Source organism: Anolis carolinensis, chromosome 2 (genome assembly GCF_035594765.1).
Source record: "Anolis carolinensis isolate JA03-04 chromosome 2, rAnoCar3.1.pri, whole genome shotgun sequence".
Classification (NCBI taxonomy): domain Eukaryota; kingdom Metazoa; phylum Chordata; class Lepidosauria; order Squamata; family Dactyloidae; genus Anolis; species Anolis carolinensis.
In genome coordinates, this window is record NC_085842.1 from 117,455,610 (window position 1) to 117,479,616 (window position 24,007).

General features: G+C 45.4%; 1 protein-coding gene across 11 annotated transcripts in view; it reads right to left on the reverse strand.

The window, feature by feature from the left end:
• Nucleotides 1-24,007, reverse strand: part of sh3tc2 (SH3 domain and tetratricopeptide repeats 2) — a 75,068-nt gene that overhangs the window by 32,640 nt on the left and 18,421 nt on the right. For 3 of the 11 annotated variants that reach the window (XM_008104676.3, XM_008104678.3, XM_062970446.1), the window contains exon 2: nucleotides 10,858-10,977. In XM_008104676.3, coding sequence (XP_008102883.2) covers nucleotides 10,858-10,977 — 120 coding nt within the window. The other 8 variants (XM_062970444.1, XM_008104675.3, XR_010002801.1 and 5 more) reach the window with 7 other exon arrangements.

A 24,007-nucleotide genomic window follows, 5' to 3' on the forward strand; every position in this document is an offset into this window, starting at 1 on the left:
ACTTAACGTCAGGGGAAAACCTTTACCTTTACCTAACTCAGAAGAATTTACTGAGAAAATAGGTATGAAGGGGTCACTTAGCCAAAGTGACTCCATTTTAGAATTGCCTGTCTGCTTTGAAATTAGAGGATCAGTCTCCCCTCTGAATTATAAAGATTTGCAACTTGCTGTTTGGCAGCATGTGTTCTAAGTTTAGCAAGAATCAGTTTCGGTTGAACTTGCGGTCAGGCCGATTCCGAGAAATATATGCAACCTATATACGTTACATGTGTTATGCTTGCACCTGCTGAAAACATTGTGGTCAGAACATCCTGAAGTTGTTGACAACGCAGGATGTTCTAGCTCACCACAAACTGAACTGGGGGATTTCCAGTAAATTCCAGTTCAGAAAGAGGAACTAAAATGTGATAAACAACTGCTCTATAAATTGGCCGGGATGGAAACATTCTAGGCCGACAGCTTTTGCCAGCCTCACACTGCTGTGTGGCTCTGTCAGCCGGTAGCTACCTAATAAAGGTGTTTTGTCCTCAACTATTTTTGGGCTCTTTAATGGTCTCATAGCGGCTTGGCGAACTCGGGTATTTTCAGTGATTGGGGTAGTTCCCAAATCACCCCTTTCATTTCTGGGGGCTCGTCCGGGATTTGAGAATTTTGGGATTTCTAGTGTTTTGCCAAGGTTCCGTTGTAGACCACTTAAGAGCTGCTCTTGGGAGCAAGGGCGTGTCCACTCTCCCCTTCCGGGGTGCCGCGTACGGTCCGCGCTGAGACGTGCACGGCCTCTCGAGGTAAAATACCAGCGGTTCCCTGAGTGGCACCCGAGGCGAGGGAAGGTGAACTCTCCTCCAAAAACAACCTGTTGGGAGACAACCATCGCTCGTGGGAAGGCGGCCGCCGCGGGACAGAACGCCAGATAGGCAAGTATATCTCTTAAACCGCTGTTGTTTAGCATTGCGGGGAGGGAGAATTTCAAATTGTAGACATTGTTCTAAGTCCCGTTAGAAGCCCTTGGGAAAACGAGAGACACCCAAAGGGGAAAAAGAGCTCTAGGAAAGACCTGGAAGGGAGATCCAACCGGGTCTAGGAGGCAAGCCCTAGTAACAGGACGTGGGCACGGGAGATCCAGCCACAGTCCGGGGACATACTCCACTGGGAAGTTTGGTGTTGTGTTTTCTTTTCACATCTCGTGGGAGGGCGGAGGAGACCTTGCGTTCCCGGTTACTGACCATTGATCGTCTGGGGGTGCCGGCCAGGGTCTACTCCACATACCACAATGGGTGGGAAAGAATCAAAAGGATCAAAAGGAGCAGAAGGGCCAATGACCCCTCTCCAATGCATGTTAGATAATTTTGATAAGTTTTCTAAATACACATATGAGAAAGGAATGAAGCCAAATAAGTTGCGCTCGCTGTGTGAGTTGGAATGGCCCTCATTCCCCCTCACTCCCCAGTGGCCTCCTGAAGGGTCACTCGATCTTGCTTTGACTGCAAATGTCTATAGATTTGTTGGTGAGGTACACCCTGATCATGCCAAATACATCTCAGCTTGGTATGATATTGTACGGAAGCCACCAGACTGGTTGAAAGAGTGTAAATGCATGGTGGTTGAAGAGGTGATGCCGGGGAGGAATAGAGGACTTGCCTCAGGTAATTCCCAGAGGGGAATTGGCACCCCAATGGGAAAGAAAGGGGGAAGGCAAATTGCCAAACCTCCCCCTTATCAAGATTCAGGGAATCCGGCTGATGAACCCATGCCGGCTCCCCCGTATATACCTACCCTCTATACCCCACTGGCATCACATGGAGGGGCGAGCGCAATGGGGGGGCTTGACCTCATTGACCTCACGACAGTGGCAACCGCTCCCAAGCAGGAGCAGCCTGCGGTGAGTTCAGACCCCCGATTGCTCTACCCCTCTGAAGAGGTGAAACGGACAGAGAGGCAAGCGAAAATAGATGCCCGTCAGAAGCTGACAGAGTTCAAACAAGCCCATGGTTATAGTGAATCAAGTGAGGATGAGGCAGCATTGTTCCCCATAAGGGAAGTGCCACAGTTGATACCACGGTCTTTTGATGCCCAGGGGCGCCCCACATTTGAGACTAGGACTCTGTTTCAACACATTCCTTTTACTTCTTCGGATATTTTGAACTGGCGAACGAACCGTCCCGCCTGGTCAGAAGATCCGAGAGGCATGGCGAACCTGGTTGAAGGTATCATCCAGACACACAATCCTAGCTGGGTGGATTTGAAACAGTTGTTAGAGGCTTTGTTGACGGCAGAAGAAAGAGTGTTGTTGACGCAAGTAGGTAGACAGGAGGCTGCAAAGGAGCATGCAAACTCTCATGATAGGGATGCTGTGGATGTGTACCAGGAAAGGGTCTTCCCAGTGAGGGAAGATCCCCATTGGGATTTGAATGAACCAGATGGCCCTGGTAAGGATGCACTGAGGTTGTATCAGAACTTAGTTGTGCGTGCCCTGAGAAGGGGGGTTCCAAGGGTCCCAAATTTGAAAAAGATTTACCAGATGGAGCAGGAGAAGAATGAAAGTCCGGTAGCATTTCTAGAAAGACTCAGGGAAGCGTTTGAAAAGTTTTCTCCATATGACATGGATGACCAGAGAGATCAAGCAGCAGGAAAGATAGTGTTGAAGAGTGTTTTCTCTAGCCAGTGTAGCCCAGACATACGGAGAAAGTTACAGAAGGATGCTGGTTTGGCTCACTTAACTTTAGAAAGGATTTTGGAGATTGCAAATCAGGTTTACTTGTCTCGTGAGGTTGTGCAGGCAAAGAAGGAAGAAACAGCGGTGGCTCGCAGGGCCAAGGTCATAGCTGCGGTGTTCCAAGGGGGACAGCCGCAAAGACCCAAAGGAGCAGGCTGGAAAGGGAAGGATCAAGGAAAGAAAGGACCAGGGGGCAAGCCACTGGGAAAGAATGAATGTGCAAGGTGTCACAAGCATGGGCATTGGGCAGCTGATTGCAAAGTGGATCTTGGGAAAGGACAGAATAGAAAAGTGCAGAATGGAAATTGGAAAGGGAAAAGGCAGAACCGTGGAGCTGCCGGCCAGCCCAGATGGGCTCCGGTTGCAGCTGGATTGGTAGACCCCGCGTTAGATGTGCATGGATTGGCCTCCGTGAGGGAGGAAGATGAGTATGAGCAATAGGACAGACCGGCTCCCGGATCCCCGGGTAGCCATGGAGTGGTTAGGATTGAACCAGGGGAGCCAATGGTCGATATGAAAGTTGGAAATCAATCCGTTGAGTTTATGCTTGATTCCGGGGCTTCTAAGTCTGTGGTGAACACGGCTGTGTCTCACCCAACTGGAGAAGATGTAAATATTGTAGCAGCTACAGGAAGACGAAAAGCTTGTCCTTTGTTGGCAGAGAGAGAATGTTTGCTAGGAAGGCACCTGGTCAGGCATAGATTCATTTATATGCCTGAATGTCCTGTGCCCCTGATGGGAAGAGATCTTTTGTGCAAAATGAGAGCTGCCTTGCTTTTTGAGGAAGATGGTTCAATGTTGGCAGGATTCAGGACAGGTCCAGATAGACAACTGGTAGAACAGCAGTTGAAAATGGCTTTGGAACTACCTATGGAGGAAGAGTGGAGATTGTATTCTGTATTGGAAGAAAGAACCGACTGGGAAGCATTCAATGTCCCAGAGGTATGGGCAGAAGATAACCCTCCGGGGTTGGCAAAGGATGTTCCACCAGTCATAATTGAATTAAAGCCCTTCGCAAATCCGGTGGCAATCCGACAGTATCGGCTCCCTCGGGAGGCGATCGTTGGAATTGCGGCCTATTTGGAGAGGTTGGAAAGATATGGGATACTGGTTCCTTGCCAGTCTCCATGGAACACACCCTTGTTGCCAATCAGAAAACCGGATGGGTCATACCGCCCTGTGCAGGATTTGAGAGCTGTAAATAAATTAGTAGTCCCTCTCCACCCGGTAGTTCCAAACCCATACACACTGCTTAGCCTTATTCCACCCCATCACCAATGGTTTACTGTCCTGGACCTCAAAGATGCTTTCTTTTGCATCAGATTGGCCGAAGAAAGCCAGAAGATTTTTGCATTTCAAAAGGAGGATCCTGGGACAGGGGCCAAGGGTCAACTCGTTTGGTCAAGATTGCCACAGGGGTTCTGTAATTCCCCGACCATTTTCGGACAAGCCCTGGCGCAGGACTTGCTGCCAATGGTCAAGAATGACAAAGGATGGACCATTCTCCAATATGTAGACGACATCCTTCTCTGTGCAGATAGTAGAGAGGAATGTTTGGAAGGGACTCAGACCTTGTTGCAGTTCTTGGCAGAAAAAGGTTACAAAGTTTCAAAGAAAAAGGCCCAGCTGGTTCAGCAGGAAGTGAAGTATTTAGGTTTTCGCTTGGCTAAAGGTGTCCGGAGGCTAGAGGTGGAGCGCAAGGAAGCCATTTGCTCCATCCCTACCCCCCAAACTCGCAAGCAAGTCAGAGAATTCCTGGGAGCGGCAGGGTTTTGTCGTATATGGATTCCGAATTTCGGACTATATGCCAAACCCCTCCATGAGGCCACAAAAGGGAAGTCAGGAGACCCCTTGGTGTGGGGAACGGAACAGCAGGATGCTTTTGAGCAATTGAAGAAAGCCTTGATGTCTGCCCCCGCTTTGGGGTTGCCTGATTTGGACAAAACTTTCTACTTGTATGTAGGAGAACGAAAAGGAGTGGCTGTAGGAGTATTGACTCAGTTGGTAGGTGATTGGCCCAGGCCAGTGGCTTATCTGTCTAAACAACTGGACAATGTGGCCTGTGGATGGCCCCCATGCTTGAGAGCTGTGGCGGCTGCTGCAGTTCTTGTAGAAGAAGCAAACAAGCTGACCTTAGGGCAGCCTGTGATTTTAAAGTGTCCCCATGCTGTAGTAACTCTAATGGAACATAGGGGGCACCATTGGCTTACCAATAGCCGGATGCTTAAGTATGAGAGCATGTTGGTGGATAATCCACAGGTTAAATTGTCAGTGTGTGCCACTTTAAACCCAGCTACCTTGTTGCCAGTGGAAGAAGGAGAATTGATGCAGCATGATTGTTTAGAAGTGATGGATGAAGTGTATTCAAGTAGGCCAGATCTCAAAGATCTGCCACTACAGACTCCAGAATGGGTGCTTTTCACAGATGGGTCAAGTCGTGTGGTTGGTTCCGAAAGAAAAGCGGGATATGCAGTGGTGAATAGCAATGGGGAAACCCTAGAGGCAAAGGGGTTGCCTCCAGGAACGTCCGCACAGCGGGCCGAGTTGATTGCTCTGATAAGGGCCCTCCAATTGGCTAAAGGAAAAAGAGTCAATATTTATACTGACTCAAAATATGCCTTCACCACTCTGCATGCCCACGGTGCCATTTACAAGGAAAGAGGATTGCTGACATCTGCTGGACAGCAGATCAAGAATGCAACAGAAATTTTGCAACTTTTAGATGCAGTTTGGGAACCAAAAGAGATAGCAGTCATGCATTGCAAGGGACATCAGTATGGTGAGGATCAGGTAACACAGGGAAATCGCCTGGCAGATCAACAGGCTAGGAAAGCAGCAGATGAGAGCACATCAGAGGAATCAGTTTTGCAATTGGATGTCACACCCACAGTAGAGTCCATGACTTACTCTGCACAAGAGAAGGAGTGGGCCCTAGCAGAAGGGGCAAAGTGGAAGGGTAATATTCTCATATTACCCAATGGGAAAATCTTCGTCCCAAAAGCTTTGGGATGGGAATTGGTGAAGGAGGTTCATAGACAAACCCATTTAGGTGCAACAGGAATGGCTTCACTCTTGGAACGGCAAATCTGGGTGGACGGCTTGCATGCCTTGGCCAGAACCGCTGCTCTAAGATGTGAAATTTGTGCTAAGAACAATCCCAGGATGGGGCCATTGCTCCCACCTGGAGTTCAGTATTTGGGAACGACACCCTTTGAGTCTCTGGTGGTTGATTTCACTGAAATGCCAAAAGTCCAAAGATTTCATTACATGTTGGTAATGGTATGCACATTCTCAGGGTGGGTGGAAGCATATCCTACCACCTCTGAGAAGGCTGTAGAGGTCAGCCGTGCCATGATGAGGGATATAATCCCTAGGTACGGAATACCTTTACACATTGGAAGTGACAATGGCCCGGCCTTTGTTCACCAGGTCCTAGGGTGCCTAGCCCAGTTGTTAGGAACCGCATGGAAATTGCATTGTGCTTACCGGCCCCAATCTTCAGGGAAAGTGGAAAGGATGAATAGGACTTTGAAAGGAACAATCTCAAAGATGTGTCAAGAGACTGGGATGACATGGGTCCAAGTATTGCCAATGGCATTACTGAAGGTTAGATGCACCCCCACCAGGGTTTTGGGTTTGTCACCTTATGAATTGTTATATGGAAGACCCCCTCTGAAAATTAGACCTCTGCAAGGAGACATACATGAATTAGGAAAACAAGAATTGATAAAAGAGGTCCAAGCTTTGGGTACAGTGTTAAACAAACTGTATAAATATACTGGCATGCTGCGTTACCCTTTTCCCGTTACTGCGTTACATTCTTTCTCACCAGGAGACTTTGTTTGGCTGAAAGATTGGAAGTGCGATCCCCTCGGCCCAAGGTGGAAAGGACCACTGGAGGTGTTGCTTACAACCCCTACTGCTGTGAAGTTAAAGGGTATAAAACCGTGGGTACATTACACTCGTATCAAGAAGGACTACACCACCAAAGATCCTGATTACTGGAAGGTAAACCTACACAAGGACAATCCACTCAAATTCACACTCACACGCCCTAAGGGTCAAGCTACCAAGAGCTGCCCTGAAGAGGAGGGGCCCAAAGCTACCTAGAGCTAGCCCCAGAGGTCAGGTTACCAAGAACCGCCTTGAAGAAGGAAGGAGGGTACACTTCCGAGAGTGTCCCAAAAGACCGAATGGACACTTGGTTTTGGGTGTGGGGAATTGGGGGTTCCTGTGTGGGTTGTATTCTGTTTCTGTGTTGGCTGAAATTCTGTGATATTGAGGACAAACACCACTGTAAAAATGAGGACACACTTATACTTATTGATATTGATAATGATGCCATTGGTGCAGACTCAGATGGGTTGGGACAAGAACATGTTCCACCAATTAATTAAAGAGATAGCCAAAGAAGCAGAGGTTGCAGACTGCTGGATTTGTGCCCATAGCCCTCACTCCCAATATGAGGGTTGGGTCATGAAAGCAGGGCCACTGCTGGATATATCTGGATGGAAATTGTTCACCCCTTGGACATATGAACGTGAAGAGGGGTTGACTGATTCGGCCCAATTTTTATTGGCCCTTGATGAGTCTGCACCAGCCGCATCAGCCTGTTTGACACGATCAAAAGAAGGGATCTCAGAAATTGATCATAAGAACTTCCCCCAAGCCAATCTCATAGAAGTAGGAGATTACCCCCGTTGTAATCTCACTCTCCCTGTATATTATGACAACATACACTTTGGAGTTGAACAGCTACAGCCACAACAGGATGGTCACTCGCAGAGATTGAGGAGGCAAGCGGCCTCACCAGAGGGGGGTGACAAGAAACCGCCCTCTCGTCCGGCCCGTAATGGGAAAACTAACACGCCCCCCAAAATATATGTGGTTAAGCCCGGGTCGGAGCTGCCTCGGGCAGCAACTCAGCCACCTGAGGCGGGAGCGGCGGCTCCACCACAACCGCCTGTGGGTGGTGCTGCATCTTCACCCCGATCACCAGTGGTGAAGGCTGCACCCCCACCGCGGCAAGATCTGGTCCGGACGCGAGGAAATTTCCCAATGGAATACCAAATTCCTGGAAGGCCAAGGCCCGGTATACTGCTTGATAACCATGCAATGGGAGGATTGCCTCCGGGGTATTTCTGGATATGTGGGAAGTGGGGAGGTAAAGTCTTACCCCCACTATGGGTTGGTACCTGCACCATTGGTACCCTAGTCCCCACTAATATTGGGATACACCCGCGAGAGCAGCCCCTGCATGCATTGGAAGCAGCTGACCGGTGGAACAGGCCTAAAAGATCATATGATGAAAAACGTGGCTATGATCCTGATAATACGTATCTTTCAGAGGGAGAAAGATTTGCAACAATCTTGTTCCCTACTCTGGGAGTTGCCCTAAATGTCAAACAACTAAGGAGGCTCTCTGCCCAACTGGAAATTTTGGCTAATCAGACTGTTATAGGCATGAAAGCACTCCAGACTGAAATTGACTCACTGGCAGGAGTCCTTATGCAACACAAGATGGCATTAGATTACCTTCTGGCAGCAGAGGGTGGCTTATGCATATGGTTGAACACAACTTGCTGCCATTATGTCAATGAGTCTGGACTTATTGAATCTGATGTGGCCAAAATCAACAGTGTTGTCTCCACAATAAGGGCTACTTACACCCCCAAGGGAACTGGTTGGTTTGATTGGCTTTTTAGCTGGCTCCCGAATCTTAATTGGTTACGAGACCTCGTAAAAGTATTGTTTGTAATTTTGCTAATTATACTTCTTGCTTTGCTCTTTTTGCCTTGTATTATGTCGTGCTTGAGAAACATGATGACGAGACTGATCACTGCTACTTTCAGTCAGCACAGGGAAATTCAGCGTGTCATGTACATGCAGTTAAATACCATGGAGCAAGACACCACCCCACTGTAATTGGAAATAGCTTGTGTAACCAAGAAAATGTCTTCCTTGGTTACAAGAAAAAACGGGGGAATGAAGGGGTCACTTAGCCAAAGTGACTCCATTTTAGAATTGCCTGTCTGCTTTGAAATTAGAGGATCAGTCTCCCCTCTGAATTATAAAGATTTGCAACTTGCTGTTTGGCAGCATGTGTTCTAAGTTTAGCAAGAATCAGTTTCGGTTGAACTTGCGGTCAGGCCGATTCCGAGAAATATATGCAACCTATATACGTTACATGTGTTATGCTTGCACCTGCTGAAAACATTGTGGTCAGAACATCCTGAAGTTGTTGACAACGCAGGATGTTCTAGCTCACCACAAACTGAACTGGGGGATTTCCAGTAAATTCCAGTTCAGAAAGAGGAACTAAAATGTGATAAACAACTGCTCTATAAATTGGCCGGGATGGAAACATTCTAGGCCGACAGCTTTTGCCAGCCTCACACTGCTGTGTGGCTCTGTCAGCCGGTAGCTACCTAATAAAGGTGTTTTGTCCTCAACTATTTTTGGGCTCTTTAATGGTCTCATAGCGGCTTGGCGAACTCGGGTATTTTCAGTGATTGGGGTAGTTCCCAAATCACCCCTTTCAGGTAGAGAGAAATAGAAATTCTGGAAGCATTTTATTGTATGATTACAGAGCCCCCAAAAATCTCTCCACAATGAGCACCTGCCCCAGTAGCCTCCCCAAAGTCCAGGTGGGTTCCTTTCTTCCCCTTTTCATGTTGATCTGGGTTACAGTGAGTAGAAACCTGTAGAAACCACTCTGGGGAGAAAGGACTCTTCTGGTTACTTCTGCTTTTGAGAGAAAAGGGTCAATTTGCTTAGTTTTCTGGAAGAAACCAGAATATCCCATAAATTAAAAATCTAGCTTGTATCGTGCCTAAAACAGTTCCATAAAGCTCCTGTATCCATGAAATGCAGTCTGTAATTATGTTAATAATGCCAAAACCCCATTTTAAACATCCAGCAGTCTCTTCCCACCAGCTTTTCCAGGTTAAGAGAGTTTGACATCAAGGTCTTGTCAATGGGTTTAGAAGACAAAATATGTGCCAGGGAAGAATAGCTGTAAATGATAGCATTAGTTTTGTAAGTAGGTTCAGTTAAAACATTCCCCTTCCATTATCAGCTTTGCTAATCAGTAAAACAAACTGTAATTTGATTTACATGGTGTGACACCAAACAGAAAAAGAAAGATTAGTGGGTGCTATCACTCTAATAGACTTTTCTTACAAGAATGTGGAATCTCCCTTTACTTTTTTTGTATCCATCCTGAAGATTCTCAAAGTGGATCAAACCATTTCCATTCTACAGATGAGAGATTTCAGCAAGTATATGAAATGAGTTGGTTGCAGAGCCTGAAACAGAACTAGCAAGGCATGCTCTAATATAGCTATGTGGCTTCTTTTGCCACAGCACCCCTCTGTTACCTCCTAGAGAAAAAGAACCTGGACTGAACAAAAAGAAAACACACCCAGTGTTTGTGGATATCTCAGTACGTGCCCTGAACAGTTTTAAAATGGTAGTAATTTTTTTTTTTTTGCAGAACCTGCTACTCCCATACTAGACCTTTACATTTATTCAATGGCAGTGGTTTTAAACTGCTGGCCAACTAGATGTTTTACAACCTCATTATAAGGGCTAATTTGTCCTCCGTATGCTGGTTATTCTCCCCTTTGGCCACAGAGCCCATTCCATGATGTTCATCTACTTTCTATGGGGCTCTGTGGCAAAAGGGGAGAGGAACAGGCATACACGCTGTGGTGGCAATACGAGGGGCTTACTGTGTTGCATCTGCAACAATGGAGGAAGCCAAGCGGCAGATGCTCCCCCCCCCCCACCTGTGGGATGGAGCTATGGGTAAGCTGCAGTGATGGGTTCCCTACATCCCCTGCCGGGCCTCCACTGATTTGCCACGATATGAAGTGAATCCATAGGTTAATACAATAAGGTCCTTAGACTCCATCTCCCAGCTTCCCTGACCATTTCTAGACCAGCTAGGACATATGGGCATTTGAGAACCAAAGTCCAAAACACCTACAGGGTCAAAGGTTGAAAGCCACCACTCTATAGCACATATTCTACCAACCAGCAGGACAGTCCCTGCTTCAATACAATACAAAAGTACCCCTTTTTCTTTGAAAAAAAATCACACTTTACAGAGAACAGAACAATCATTTGGTTTTTAGCAGTACCTGATGCCATCTTCTTCTCTTGGAAACATCTTTCTCGGGGTTCTTCTGAGTATTGTTGTAAACTGTACCAACTGGCCAGGGATGTAGGCTGGACTGATGAGCAAGAGGATGTGTCTTCACCTGAGGAAGGCATGAAGTCAGACAGCAGTTCAGAAATGAGATAGAAGGCAGTGTGGGTTATAGAACATACATCAGCAATGACAAAAGCAAGAGCTGTCACAATGAATGGAGTCTTACATCTCCTCTTGCAGTGAAAGATTATTTGACCAAGAGAATGAAGGCAGTCTCTTACTCTGCCAACCACAGTTTGTTGTTTGTTTATTTTAGTCTCAACTGTCTGGAAAGGGGAAACCAGCCATGTTTAGATAGATGAACTGAAACTAGTTTCAGAGTCTGAACAAATCATTAGAAGCTGGCAATGTTGACGTTCAGCACCTTGTGGTAAACACAAGATTTTGCAACTGCTTCCTGTAAGACTTCCACTGTAATACGTTAATGAAGCCTCCACGGTCTTCATTTACTGTTTGACTACACCAATTAAAAACTGAGAGAGACTTGAGTGGAAAGGTGGAGATGTGTGCCACTGCTTTAGATACATCCTGTCATATTTTGAACTACCTGGATTCCCCAGTCAATAACCATGCTGTCTAGGGATCCTGGGTGTTGCTGTCTCAAAAATAATGACTCTCAACTCATGTCAGTTTAGCAGTGGGATCACCCAGTCGCATGTGTCATTGGGTTAGTTCATGATTGATCATTGTGTACTTGATAACTTGAAACAATGTGTTAATAGACTTGTGACAAAACCATCATTTTGGGAGCAATGTGCAGATTTTTTTGTATGGGATTACATATGATGGTTCATCCACACATGCAATTTGCCTGAAGGATCTGTTCTGACATGGCCATTTAGGGGCCACAAGATCCTAACTAAGCGACTCAGATAACTGCAGAACCCTACATAAAACACAAGAAGATCCCAGACTACAGCTCTTTCCCATACTAACTACACTTCTTATGAAAACTGGAGCAAACCAAGGAAGGAAAGAAACAGAGCATAAAAAAGCTACTTCTTTGGACAACTCTCAGAATCCCCCAATCAGCACTGCCAATGACCATGTGGCCTGGGAAATCTAGAGAGTTGAAGTCAAATGAAGGACACTGGTTCCAAAATGAATGGAATTATGAATCACTTCTGGGTTTTAGTCTGAACTTTCCAAAGCATAGTATTTATTTTGTTGGGTTGGTTTCAGCACCTTGGATAGCTCTTTAACAGTCAATTAAAACCTAACACAGATTCACCACACCACTGTGAAAAAAGTGACCTTTCTCTTCTCTTGGTTTTCTCACATGGCTCAATATTTCTAATATTATTCAGATAGCTCAGTGGGGAGGCAAACCACAGGAACTTGCATGCTGCAAGGATACCTCCAGAATGGGCCCCACATGTTACAGTCATCAAGTCATGAACAGACAAATGTAAATATGCACTCATTTGAACCATAACCTGATCCAAGCCCTCCTTGCTGCTGGAAGTGAAACAGATAGCAAAGCAAACAGAATTTTAGACTTATTTGAATTCATTCAAAGTGTGACTGCTAGTCACCTTGAGTCCCCTTGGGGAGGAAGACAGGGCTTAAATAAAGCAAACAACAACAATAATAATCCAAAAATCACAGAACAAAGTGCAGTACTATTAGCTCATATGACATTTTCTTTCCATTACAAAATCCTCACAATAAGGAAATGAAACACCATCCTTACTGTTCTCTAATTGTGATTATTACTGGAACTTAAGAGTTTACACTTACATGGCTTACTAGGACAGCAGCTATGATCTCAGAATCATTGAGGTTATCACTATAATCAATAAATCAAGATCCAAAAAAAATGACACATACCCCATTTGCCAAGACCAAATTAGGAAAACACAGCTCACTATGCCACAGCCATGAAAACAAACAAAAAACAACCACATCATTGCCAGCAACAAGGAGGCAGGATGAAAATAAAATTATATCATTATGTAAATGTGTATTGCAGTTGCAGCACTTGGATACTGTTTGCAAATTTCTGCACAAGACACAATTTTGAACCCCTATAAATGAATGTTCTTTTGCCTTAGAACACTTCCAGTTAGCTACAATGAAACCAAATTTTTCCACCTGCATGAAAATGAATAAAAAGTAAAATGAAATCTAGCTTCATCTACAAATATCTTCTGCAAACTTGATTATGACCTGTACAAGCATGAAGGTAAAAAAGATGGAAATGGAGCATGCAGTTTTCCCCCCACCCTCCCCATGGTTCCGGTATCACAGACATAAACTGAATACACAACTCTTCCTGTTTATGGACTGTTATATCCCCTTAACTACATGGGAAAAAAGATTGGGGAGCGGAGCAGTCTGCTAAGTTGACAGACTTCATTAGATTTTATTCTGCAGTTTTGCTTAGCTGTTAATGTTAACTTGTTATAGGAAACTTGAGGATAAATACATACACCCAGAAAGTCGAGAGAAGCCGTGTGCTGCAATTAGAAGGAGGATATAGACAACTCACCTGTAAACCACAATGAAAACTTCCTCTGGAAGGGGATACCAAAACAACAGCCCATGTGTTCCTATCCCATCCAGTCCCAAACCAGTAACGTATCCTTTCTAGAAGCAACACGACAAGTACGATGGAGTCCACTGCATAGTCCTTCAAAACTGCTTTCTGTGTTATTTGGAAGCTTCAAGCTGCCTCTCAATGCACAAAGCATCTTTTGATGGTTGCTTGCATTCAGAAGGTGGGAGGTGCAGCCAGGCCCATCTCTAGAGAAGCAGTAGCAGCTGCCCAATGTCAACTCTTCAAACCACTGGGCTTGTTTCTCCTCCACGCTGCCTTTACAGATTGTAGCACAAATGCCAGGCAACACATTCTTAGCATTCTGAGCTATGGTGGGTGGTGATAAAAGTCCCTTGTAAGCCTGGTTTGGGTTTTATTTAAAGAGAGGCATGGGAAACCAACATGTCCTAGTAATATAAATTTGTAAATGAGGAATGCAATTTATGCAAATTTAATCCCATGCAAACCTAATTTGACAGGCAATTCATTTCTGCTCCTCTTTGAAAACCAAAAGCATACTCTACCTAACTGTTTTGGTGTTAAAGGATACGGATTATCTGGGGATGATGAGAACTCTAATCCAATACAGCTGGAGGACAGCAGGTTGGAGAAGTCTGCATTTAAAATGTGCAGCCAAGTCATGGGTACATAGTGATACCCATAATTGTGTTTAGGTTCTCTACTGGGCACTAGAACTTCAGAACCACTTCCACACTGCTCTTCTCCCCCCGCAGTATGCAGGGAAAGACAATGAAAGAAACTAGAGATGTCCAAGCTCACTCAAAGTTCACCTTCTAAAATATGGCTTCTGTAAGCAGACCACAGTCTCTTGAGTGAAGAATGTTATTAGAGTATCGGGTGGCTACTCAGCAACTTAATGCCCAGACAGATTTTTTTGCACAGGCAATCCGTAGTTCAAACAAGGGAAGAAAAATCTCAAAATTTGGGTATAGACTAACCCCCATCCCACCCATGAGCAGGTCCTTGGAGTAACCCCACAAATATTCACACCTATAAGAAAATTCTCAGGATTCTTTTTCTTAATAATCCTGATATGCTTATCTAAAGCACTTTTATCAAAGATATAACTTCTTCCATCATGTGTCTGTACACTTCCACCTGTTCATGACTCAGTGTTGCAGTGATCTGATGGCTCATTCAAGATTGTCTCAGTTTCTTCAAGAGAAATACCTCAAGGCAAAGTGAACTATCTTTTCTTGATGCTGACACAAACACTGAAGCAGATAAAATCTCCACATCTTGAAATGTACTGACATGGGGGAAGCAGGAAACATGCACATGTTTTCACTGAATCATTACTACAAGGTAGTCCCTGAGTTACAGACACCCAACTTACACATGACTCATTGTTAAGAACAGTGGTGAAACAACAGGAAGTGAGGGAAAACTACCCCTAGAAAGTGAAATTCACTCTTGAGTTATCATGGGAAAAGGTGTCTCAACTGAAGCTTTATCCCCAACCTTTGTTTCCACAACAAGCCATTTTTTAAAAAAAAAATCCAATGATCACAGAGACAGAAAGTGAAGTGAAATCTTCTGAACAGGGGCACAGACAGCAAAACAAACACCACGGGAATATCAGCCCTTCCTTATAGCATATCTTGTCAGGAAAATCCTATGATAGGAGCACCATAAATCAGGAATAACTTGAAGGCACACAACAGTTTAAAGTATTTTGTATAGATCACTTTAGTAAACCCATCTTCACTCCCCTGATTCATCCTGAGGAATGCTAGAAGCATAGTATAATACTAAGGCTACTGTCCTAAGTACACTTACCCAGCAGTAATATCTGATTAGAAATGCATAGATTTACACTATGCAATAAATATTTTTTTTAAAAAAAATCTAGTGTATTGTATCCTGCAAATGCTCCCCACAGAAACAGCAGTATTTCAGTGAACAAGTTGCACCAAATTGTGCAACTTGTTCACTGAAATACTGCTGTTTCTGTGGGGAGCATTTGCAGGATACAATACACTAGATTTTTTTAAAAAAATATTTATTGCATAGTGTAAATCTGGTGGGCTTTGAGGGAAATTCACCTCTATTTGGGGGAGTTGTAGTTCACCTACATCCAGAGAGCACTGTGAACTCAAACAATGATGCACGCATGCCTGATACGCCCCAATTTGAATACCGCAGGTGTTTGGGAGGGATAGACCTCGATTTCTGGGAATTGTACTTCACCTACAACCAGAGAAACTGTGAACACCACCAACAATGGGCCTGGATCAAACTTGGCACACAGGACCACCATGACCATGAATATACTGGAGGGCTTTGGGAGGAACTGACCCTCATTTCTGGGAGTTGTAGTTCACTGACATCCAGAGACCCTGTGACTATCATCGATGCTGGATCTGGACAAAACTTGGCACACAGAATCCCCATGACCAACTGAACCTACTGGAGGGAATTGAGGGGGACTGGCCCACCATGGTGAGAGCTGTAGTTCATCCTGCAGCCAGAGAACACACTGAACCCCACCAATTATGCATCTAAAGCAAACTTGATGAACATGGCAAACTTTAGCTACTGATTGAGTTTCAGAGGGTTAACCTGGCATGATGTGAGCTGCAGTTCACCCACAACCTTTGCACTTTGTAAAATAAAAAGATGACTTTTTCAAATATCCTGGGCAATGCCAGGTACACAAGCTAGTTGTAGAATAAAAACAATTTGGTACCACTTTAATTGTCACAGCTGAATACTATGGGATCCTGGGAGTTGCAGTTTGCTGAAGCACCAGCATTCTGGTAAAGAAAGCTAAAACCCCTTGTAAAACTACAGCAGCTACGAGCCCACAGCTTTGGGCCACTGCAGTTAAAATGATACCAACCTGCATTAATTCCACCAGGTAGGTGCATTCTGTGGCTCTAGAGACCAAGGTTTGAATACACACTTGGGCACAAGCCATGCTCTCTCGGCCTCAAAAGTAGGTCAAGGCAAACCTCTTCGGAAGAAATCATGCCAAGGAAGCGCTGTGACAGGCACTCCATATGTTGGGAGTGATTGATTTGAAGGCACACCAGAGCAGCTGCAGTTTACCAGAGCCCTGGCAGAAAGCAAGGCATTGCAAAGCAAGAGTGGCGAGCGCCTGGGCGGCAGACTCCAAGCCCTCGAGATCCCAGGGCCCCCTTGGAGCCGCTGCCTGCCGGGCAAACGCGCAAGGAAGCGTCACGATTGCAACCTTAGGCCACTCGGCCGCCTGGCAGCCTCAGGGGACTTCCCACGGAGGGAGCGGGGCCCACGCAGGGAAGGGCAGAGCAGCCGCGCCGAAGCGCAGACAGCTCCACTGACCTCAGCCGGAGCTCCTCGGGAGAAAGTCCCTCCGGGGCCCGACCGGCGGAGTGTCTTCTCTCCCCGCTTCTCTTTCCACGGGTCTTGCAAAAGAGGAGCTTTCAGGGGAGAACCAAACAAGCGAGCCACCTGGCCTTGACGCGAAAGGGGGCGGCCCCAAGGTGGCCTCGGGAAGCGTCTTGGAAACTTGGCGCGGGGCAAAAGAGGCTGAGCGGGCGAGCAGCGGGGGAGCCTCTTCCCGGCAAAGGGGCTGAGCGGGGAAGGCAGCGGCTCCTAAGGAGCCAACCTAGAAAGAAGCAGGAAGAGGCTAGAGCCGGCTGGTGTTTGCCAGCAGCAGGCAGAACCTGGGCTGGTTGGTTCCTTTCCCCTCCCCTCCCTCTCAATCTCTCTCTCTCTCTCTCTCTGCGCCTTCCGTCCTGAACAATGGCCGGGTGTGCGCAGGAGGCCGGCTGCGGCGGGAGGTCACCAAGTTGTTTACGAGCCCGTGGTCCTCGCCTGAGCCTCCCTGGGCCGCTGGGCTCAAACTAGCTCTTCAGGTCCAGCCACATGCACAATCCCAGTCTCTCTCTCTTTCTCACACTCTGCCTTTGGAAGAAGCCAAGCATTTCGTGGCTGGTTAAACATCAACTGAGATCTCCGAGCTGCCTTTGCTCCCTGCCATTGGCCTGGAAAGGAAGCCCCAAAGTGCCTGTGTGGGCGGAGGTGGGGCAGGACTGAAGGCTGTTTACACCTTCCCTACTTTGTACGTGTCTTCTTCGCTGTCTGCTCTAAGCTCCTTGCATCCGCTTTCTGTTCCTTTAAAGAAAAGGGAAATTTGTACTGAAAACCTGGCCAAAATCACCTTTTGCTCTTGCAGTTCCACTGTAATTTTTCTTCCCTTGACTGCTGCATGATAACCCTATGAGGCATATCTTGTATCTATGAAACATGTTGTATTGCCTTTCATTCCACCGGGCAATGCATCAAAGGGAGTCTTTCAATGAAATTATTTCCAATGCCGGACTCCAGATGCTATAGAAAATAACACAGCTTGGGCCACCTGTCAGAACGGAGATGGACACCTTTGTCTTCCTTTGAGGATGAGAGAGTGTGATTTGTCTGAGGTAACCCAGGGTGTTTCCAGGGCTGAGAGAAGATTTGAACCCTATCCTTCATAAATCTGTGAGTCTAAGGTATTACAAATAGATCCATTAACATAATCTCTTTCAACTTAATAATAATAAACACAGCAGTGTCCAATCTTCCCTTAAATACATGCAAGCCAAAGGACCTGTTTTTAAATCTATGCACAAACACAGTCCTACCATTCATGTTGGTCAGTTCCCATGTCATTTGATGGTGGGCAGTCGATGTGATCCAAAATGTATCCTGTCTTCCATGGTGATTCTGTGGTGGACGGTAAGGACGTTGCAAGTGAAAACAGAGCAAAGCCTAGTTGTTTGATTTATGGCTTACCTGGTATTCCAACCTTTGCCAGACTTATTCTCAAGAGGAATCTAAAGAATGCAACGTCATACCTACAGTATTGCACAAGTGGCAGCAACATAGTAAAGTTGAGCTGCTTGGAAGACTGAGCAAAAGAGAAAGGGGAGGGAGAGGAAATGAGAAAGCTGCTCCTTGATGGCTTAAAGGGAGAAAAGATTTCCTGACAGCCTTTAGAAGGCCAGATATGAGAATGGGCTGGTGGCGCTGTTATGTTTTAACGGAACTGTTTTATCTTTTTAATTGCATTTTAACTAAAGTGTCTTGATATTGTAACTAGTTTAATATTATGTTAATATTTACTCTTTGCGTGTTTTTAATTGTTCTGTTTTTTTAAAAAAATAATAATTGTGAAACACATTGTTTCCCAGTCTTGGTGGGAAAAATGGGATGCTGATGCGACTAAGGCGACAATGACTTCAAGAGCAAGACAAGAAGTCTATGCAATAAAATATTAATTATTTGAATAACATCAGAACATGTTCTTTAATTCTGTATATACATTTCCTCTGATGTTATTTAAACATTACCTTCCTTAGTTGCAACTTCTTTAGTATAAGTAGAGAAAATATGTTGCCTTCCATATTGTACTGAACTCCTGTCCTCCCTCACCATTAGCAATCTGGCAAGAACAATCAAAGAATGTGAAGAATTGCAGCCCACTCCTAGTTTATGGGAGTTATTATTATTATTATTATTATTATTATTATTATTATTTCCTTGCAACAAATAGACAGGTCTACTTAAGTTCAGTGATGTGATTTGCCACCTAAATTAATTGGAAGACTGCATACATGTAAATCTCAATCTTTTATAATAAATTTATTGTAAGAGGCAGGAACAGACAAGGAAATTTACTTCTACTATTTCTCCATTATAGCTCCAGTCCTAAGTAGGCATGCTGGCGAGTGAGGAATGTTAAACTCAGTCCAGTTTATGTTTGAGTAAACAGACTGTTTACTCAGACATAAATTGGACTGAGTTTAATGTTCCTTACTCAGCTATTTGGAGCTAACTATCAATGTGTTTCTGTTGTATCAAAAATCCTAAGAACAACAGATAGAATTCTGCTCTTCACTGTTGGGAAAGGGAAGATTCTTGTACCATCAGATGCAGGAGATGGGAAACCAAGTGTCCACCTATGAAATATACGGTATATATCAGTGGTGAAGCCTGGAATCTGATGTTTTCAAATTATAATATCAAGCCAAGCAATGTGGTTTTTAACTTTGAATATATTTTAAGAGTTTTTAACTGTGAATTTAACTGAATTTTTAACACTGTTTATATGTAATTCTATTTTAGTGTTTGCATATTTGTATATATTACATTGTATGCTAATGCTTTTATGTCAAGCTGCTTGGGGTCTCCTTTGGGGTATAAAGTGGGGTATAAATATAATAATAATAATAATAATAATAATAATAATAATAATAATAATAATAATACTTTTAGAATATTAGAGACTTAAAACACCACCATTGCTTCAAATAATTTTGCAAATACACATTCAGAATATTTTTGTTTCATAAGGCGAACATTTGTTTTCAGATCTATTTTAATTGATAAATATGATGGTGCTCAGTTAGAAGTTAAATTTGCTGTTATAACTTTTCTGTTCCCTTTCTCATATTCTGATTTGTGATCAAAATAAGTTTGTCCGTGCATTCCTTTTCACAGTAAACTGTGAAAGGAAACTCATACAATATGGTGTGTTAATGATATATGTTGATAACAGAAAAGGAATAAAATGACATTATTTACAGTGGAGGGAAGTAGGTTCCCCCAACATCTGTACTGGATCTGACATTTGTAATTTATGTGGAAATGATATGGAATTGGGGGTATGCAATGAGATGACAAAATTTCAGCTAATACCAAATGATAAAGTGCAATAAAGACCAAAACAGGTTGTGAAATGCTTCGAAAAGATCTCTCTAGATTGGGTGAATGAGCTACTAAATGGCAAATATACTTCAGTGTAAGTAGGCATGACATTATGCACAATGGCAGGGAAAACCTTATTTCACCTACATCATCATCATCATCATTTAATTACTTATTAATCGCCCTCCATCTATGATGCTATAGGCGATTTACAAGATAAAATTGTAAAGGATAAAAATGTATACATACAAATATTGATAAAATTAACATAGATTAAAAGCTCTAGTAAAGAGCCAGGTCTTGAGTGGTAGGGTAAAAGGCCCTAACTCACGCATGGCTGTCATATAAGGCGGCAAGGCATTCCATAAGGCAGGGGCAGAAATAGAAAAAGCTCTGCGTCTGGTCCTTTCCAAGTGCACTTCTCTTGGACCCGGTACATAAAGTAAGTCTCGCTGGTATGGTGGTTGTGACCTCCGATGATGAGAGAAGGAGAGACGGTCCCTAAGGTACGATGGGCCCTGGCCGTAAAGAGTTTTAAAGGTCAGAACTAGCATCTTATATAGACCACGGTAATCAGTTGGAAGCCAATGCAGATGCTGCAGCACTGGTGTTATATGGCATTTCATGGGTGTTCTTGTGAGTAGCCTGGCTGCTGCATTCTGAACAATACGGAGCTTTCGGGTCATGGGCATCGGAAGGCCAACATACAGGGCGTTGCAATAGTCCAGCCTAGACGTGACCGTGGCATGGATGACTGTTGCCAGCGCCTCATCAGATGGATAGGGTGCCAGTTGCCTCGCTTGTCGTAGGTGGAAAAAGGCCTGTTTGCTGGCAGCAGCGACTTGAGCTTCCATTGTCAGCTGCGAATCTAAAATGACACCCAAGCTCTTAACGGTAGGCGAAGGAGATAGGGCAGCACCATCGAAGGTGGGTAGCAAATGGGTCAGACCAGTCGAGCGGCCATGCCAAAGAATCTCAGTCTTCGCTGGGTTCACCTTCAGTCTACTAGCACGTAGCCAGTTCGACAGAGCCTCCAGACATAAGGTGAAATTGTCTGGTATTGACGTTGCTCCAGGCTCCAAGCGCAGAAGGAGTTGGGTGTCGTCCGCATATTGATAGCAGTCTAGGCTGAAACTCCGAGCCAAACTAGCAAGGGGTCTAACGTAGATGTTGAAGAGAAGAGGGGAGAGAATTGCACCTTGGGGTACCCAACAAAGGAGGGGAGATCTGTCAGAGACTTGATCCATATACTCCACGCATTGGCTCCGGTTTCGCAGAAATGAGTTGAACCAATTGAGGTCCTGACCGCGAACTCCAGACATGGCGAGACGGTGAATCATTAGATCGTAGTCAACGGTGTCAAACGCTGCGGTATGGTTGAGAAGTACCAGTAGCTCTGATCCGCCGCTATCAGACTGGTGACGAAGTTCATCTGTAATGGCAACCAGGACTGTCTCCGTCCCATGGCCAGGGCGGAAGCCTGACTGGAAAGGGTCCAGGCTGGCTGTATCATCCAGAAATTGTTGCAATTGTCCCAGTACAGCCCGCTCTATCATCTTACCCAAGAATGGGGGGTTGGAGACAGGACGATAGTTGGCAAGGGTCATGGGATCCAAGCTAGGCTTCTTTAGCAAGGGACGAACCCTTGCCTCTTTTAGGTTGTCCGGAAAGACCCCCTGTTCAAGAGAGCCATTGATTATATTACTCAACGGATCGAGTAGACCTTCCAGGCAGCTCTTCACCAGCCAGGAGGGACACGGATCAAGGGAACAGGTGGTTGGTTTTGCAACAGCCAGGATTCTAGCGACATCTTCCTTGTCAAGCGGAGTAAATCGGTCAAAGATAGGCCCACTAAGCGGCCACAAAGTCTCAAGCTCACTTAAGGTATCAACTGTAGGGGGCAGTTCCTGCTGAAGCACGGTGATTCTATCAGTGAAAAACTTCTGGAATGCCTCTGCTGTAAGAGCCGTGGTTGCTGGGTTTTGGACTAAGGGAGCCGGAATGGTCAAAGCATGGACGATTTTGAATACTTGAGCTGGGCACGATCTAGCAGAGGCTATTAAGGAGGAATTGTAAGATTTTTTAGCATCCTTGACGGCTGATTCGTAGGACCTGCGAAAAGCCTTGAAAGCGGACAGTGACACCTCATCGGGTTTCCGTCGCCACCGATGTTCCAGCCGCTTTCATGCTTGCTTCATCGTCCGTAGCTCATTAGTGTACCAGGGGGAGCGATTCCGGTGAGGGCGAAGGAGGCGACTGGGGGCAATCTCATCCAAGGCAGCCAACAAACTGACATTCCAGGTGTTGACTAGCTCATTGAGAGTGACGCACACAGTTCCCAGGCCCTTAAGGGCATTCAAGAACCTAGCAGGTTCCATGAGTCTCCTAGACCGAGCAAAGATTGGTGTGGTAGGATGGGGAGGAGGAGATGGAATCTTAATCCGGGCCTTCAGGACAGCGTGATCAGACCAGGGAACATCAATAACCGTGGATAGAGATGTTCGTACTCCGATATTAAAAATCAGGTCCAGAGTGTGGCCGGCCCGATGAGTAGGGTGAGTCTTGAGTAGTGAGAGCCCCAGAGCTTCAAAGGTTGGTACTAGGTCCTTAGTCACAGATGAAGATGGCAGTGCCTCGACATGTACATTAAAGTCACCCAGAACAATAAGTCTGGGGAACTTCAGGACCCAGTCCGCCACAAGATCTAATAAATTCAGCAGACTCTCTCCCGGAGACCCAGGCATGCGGTAAACTACAAGAATGGCTAGGGATTCCCTGCTAGCCAGGACCACACCAACACACTCAATACCGGCTATCTTTGGAGTTGGAATAGCTTTGATGTTAAAATAATCATGGGAGAGTATTGCTACCCCTCCACCCCGACCCCCACTCCGTGGCTGTTGAAATATCTGGAAGCCTGGAGGTGTCAGTTCATGTGAGGGAATGTTATCACCCTCACGGATCCAGGTCTCTGTAATACAAACCAGGTCCGCTGCTTGATCAAGAATAAAGTCAGAGAGGGTAGCAGTTTTGTTGACAATAGACCTAGCATTGAATAGTAGCAAGGACAGGAGAGGCGTTGGTAGCACCTTCTCGGCCGTATGCCTAGGGATGGAACGCAAGTTGGAAAGAGAACGAGTTTCCAATTGACTCGACCTCTCTCTGGCACTGACCTAGGACCACTGTTATCACATTTGGGAATATCACGTAGGACAGATGAAGGCCGAATCTGTCACTGACTTTGTCTCTTTTTACAGACCAGCATGCTATCATTCTCATATATCCCTCTCCCGATGATTACTGCGATCGTCCTCCCAGTTTTGGGTTCGTCTGTAGTGTCAGTTAGGTACCCGATGTTCGAACCACCTCCAGAAAAGGGAATGACGCAAGGCCCGAGGGGGTATGATTTTGAGCACCAACCTGTGGGCACAGCGGAGTTGGAGTAAATGCGAAGTCTCCTAAACATCGTTTAGGACGTGCAGGTGTTCCGTTGCACCAAGGGAATGAGCCCCCAGCTGCTGGGTTTTTGGAATGACCCTCTTCTGTGGCCCTATCTTCCCTGTTTGTATTAGTAGTGGCCCTAACTGGAGAGATATTCATCCTTTGTGTTGAAAGTGACTTCGGCATTCTTGTCCTGGCCCTAAAACCAGCCCCCCAAAAAGTTCTAGTTTTGTAGCCTTTCTGCTGGGCTCTGTGTTTCGATGAACTAGGGCTTGTGGCTCTAACCAACACATGTTCAGAACGTTGACTTCCGGGCAGTTTTCTGTTCTGTATGTCAGCGGAAATGTTCTCAGCCCCCGCAAAAGCCCCTCTGGGTGCGATCTTACTCACTGGGGCATCCTAAGTT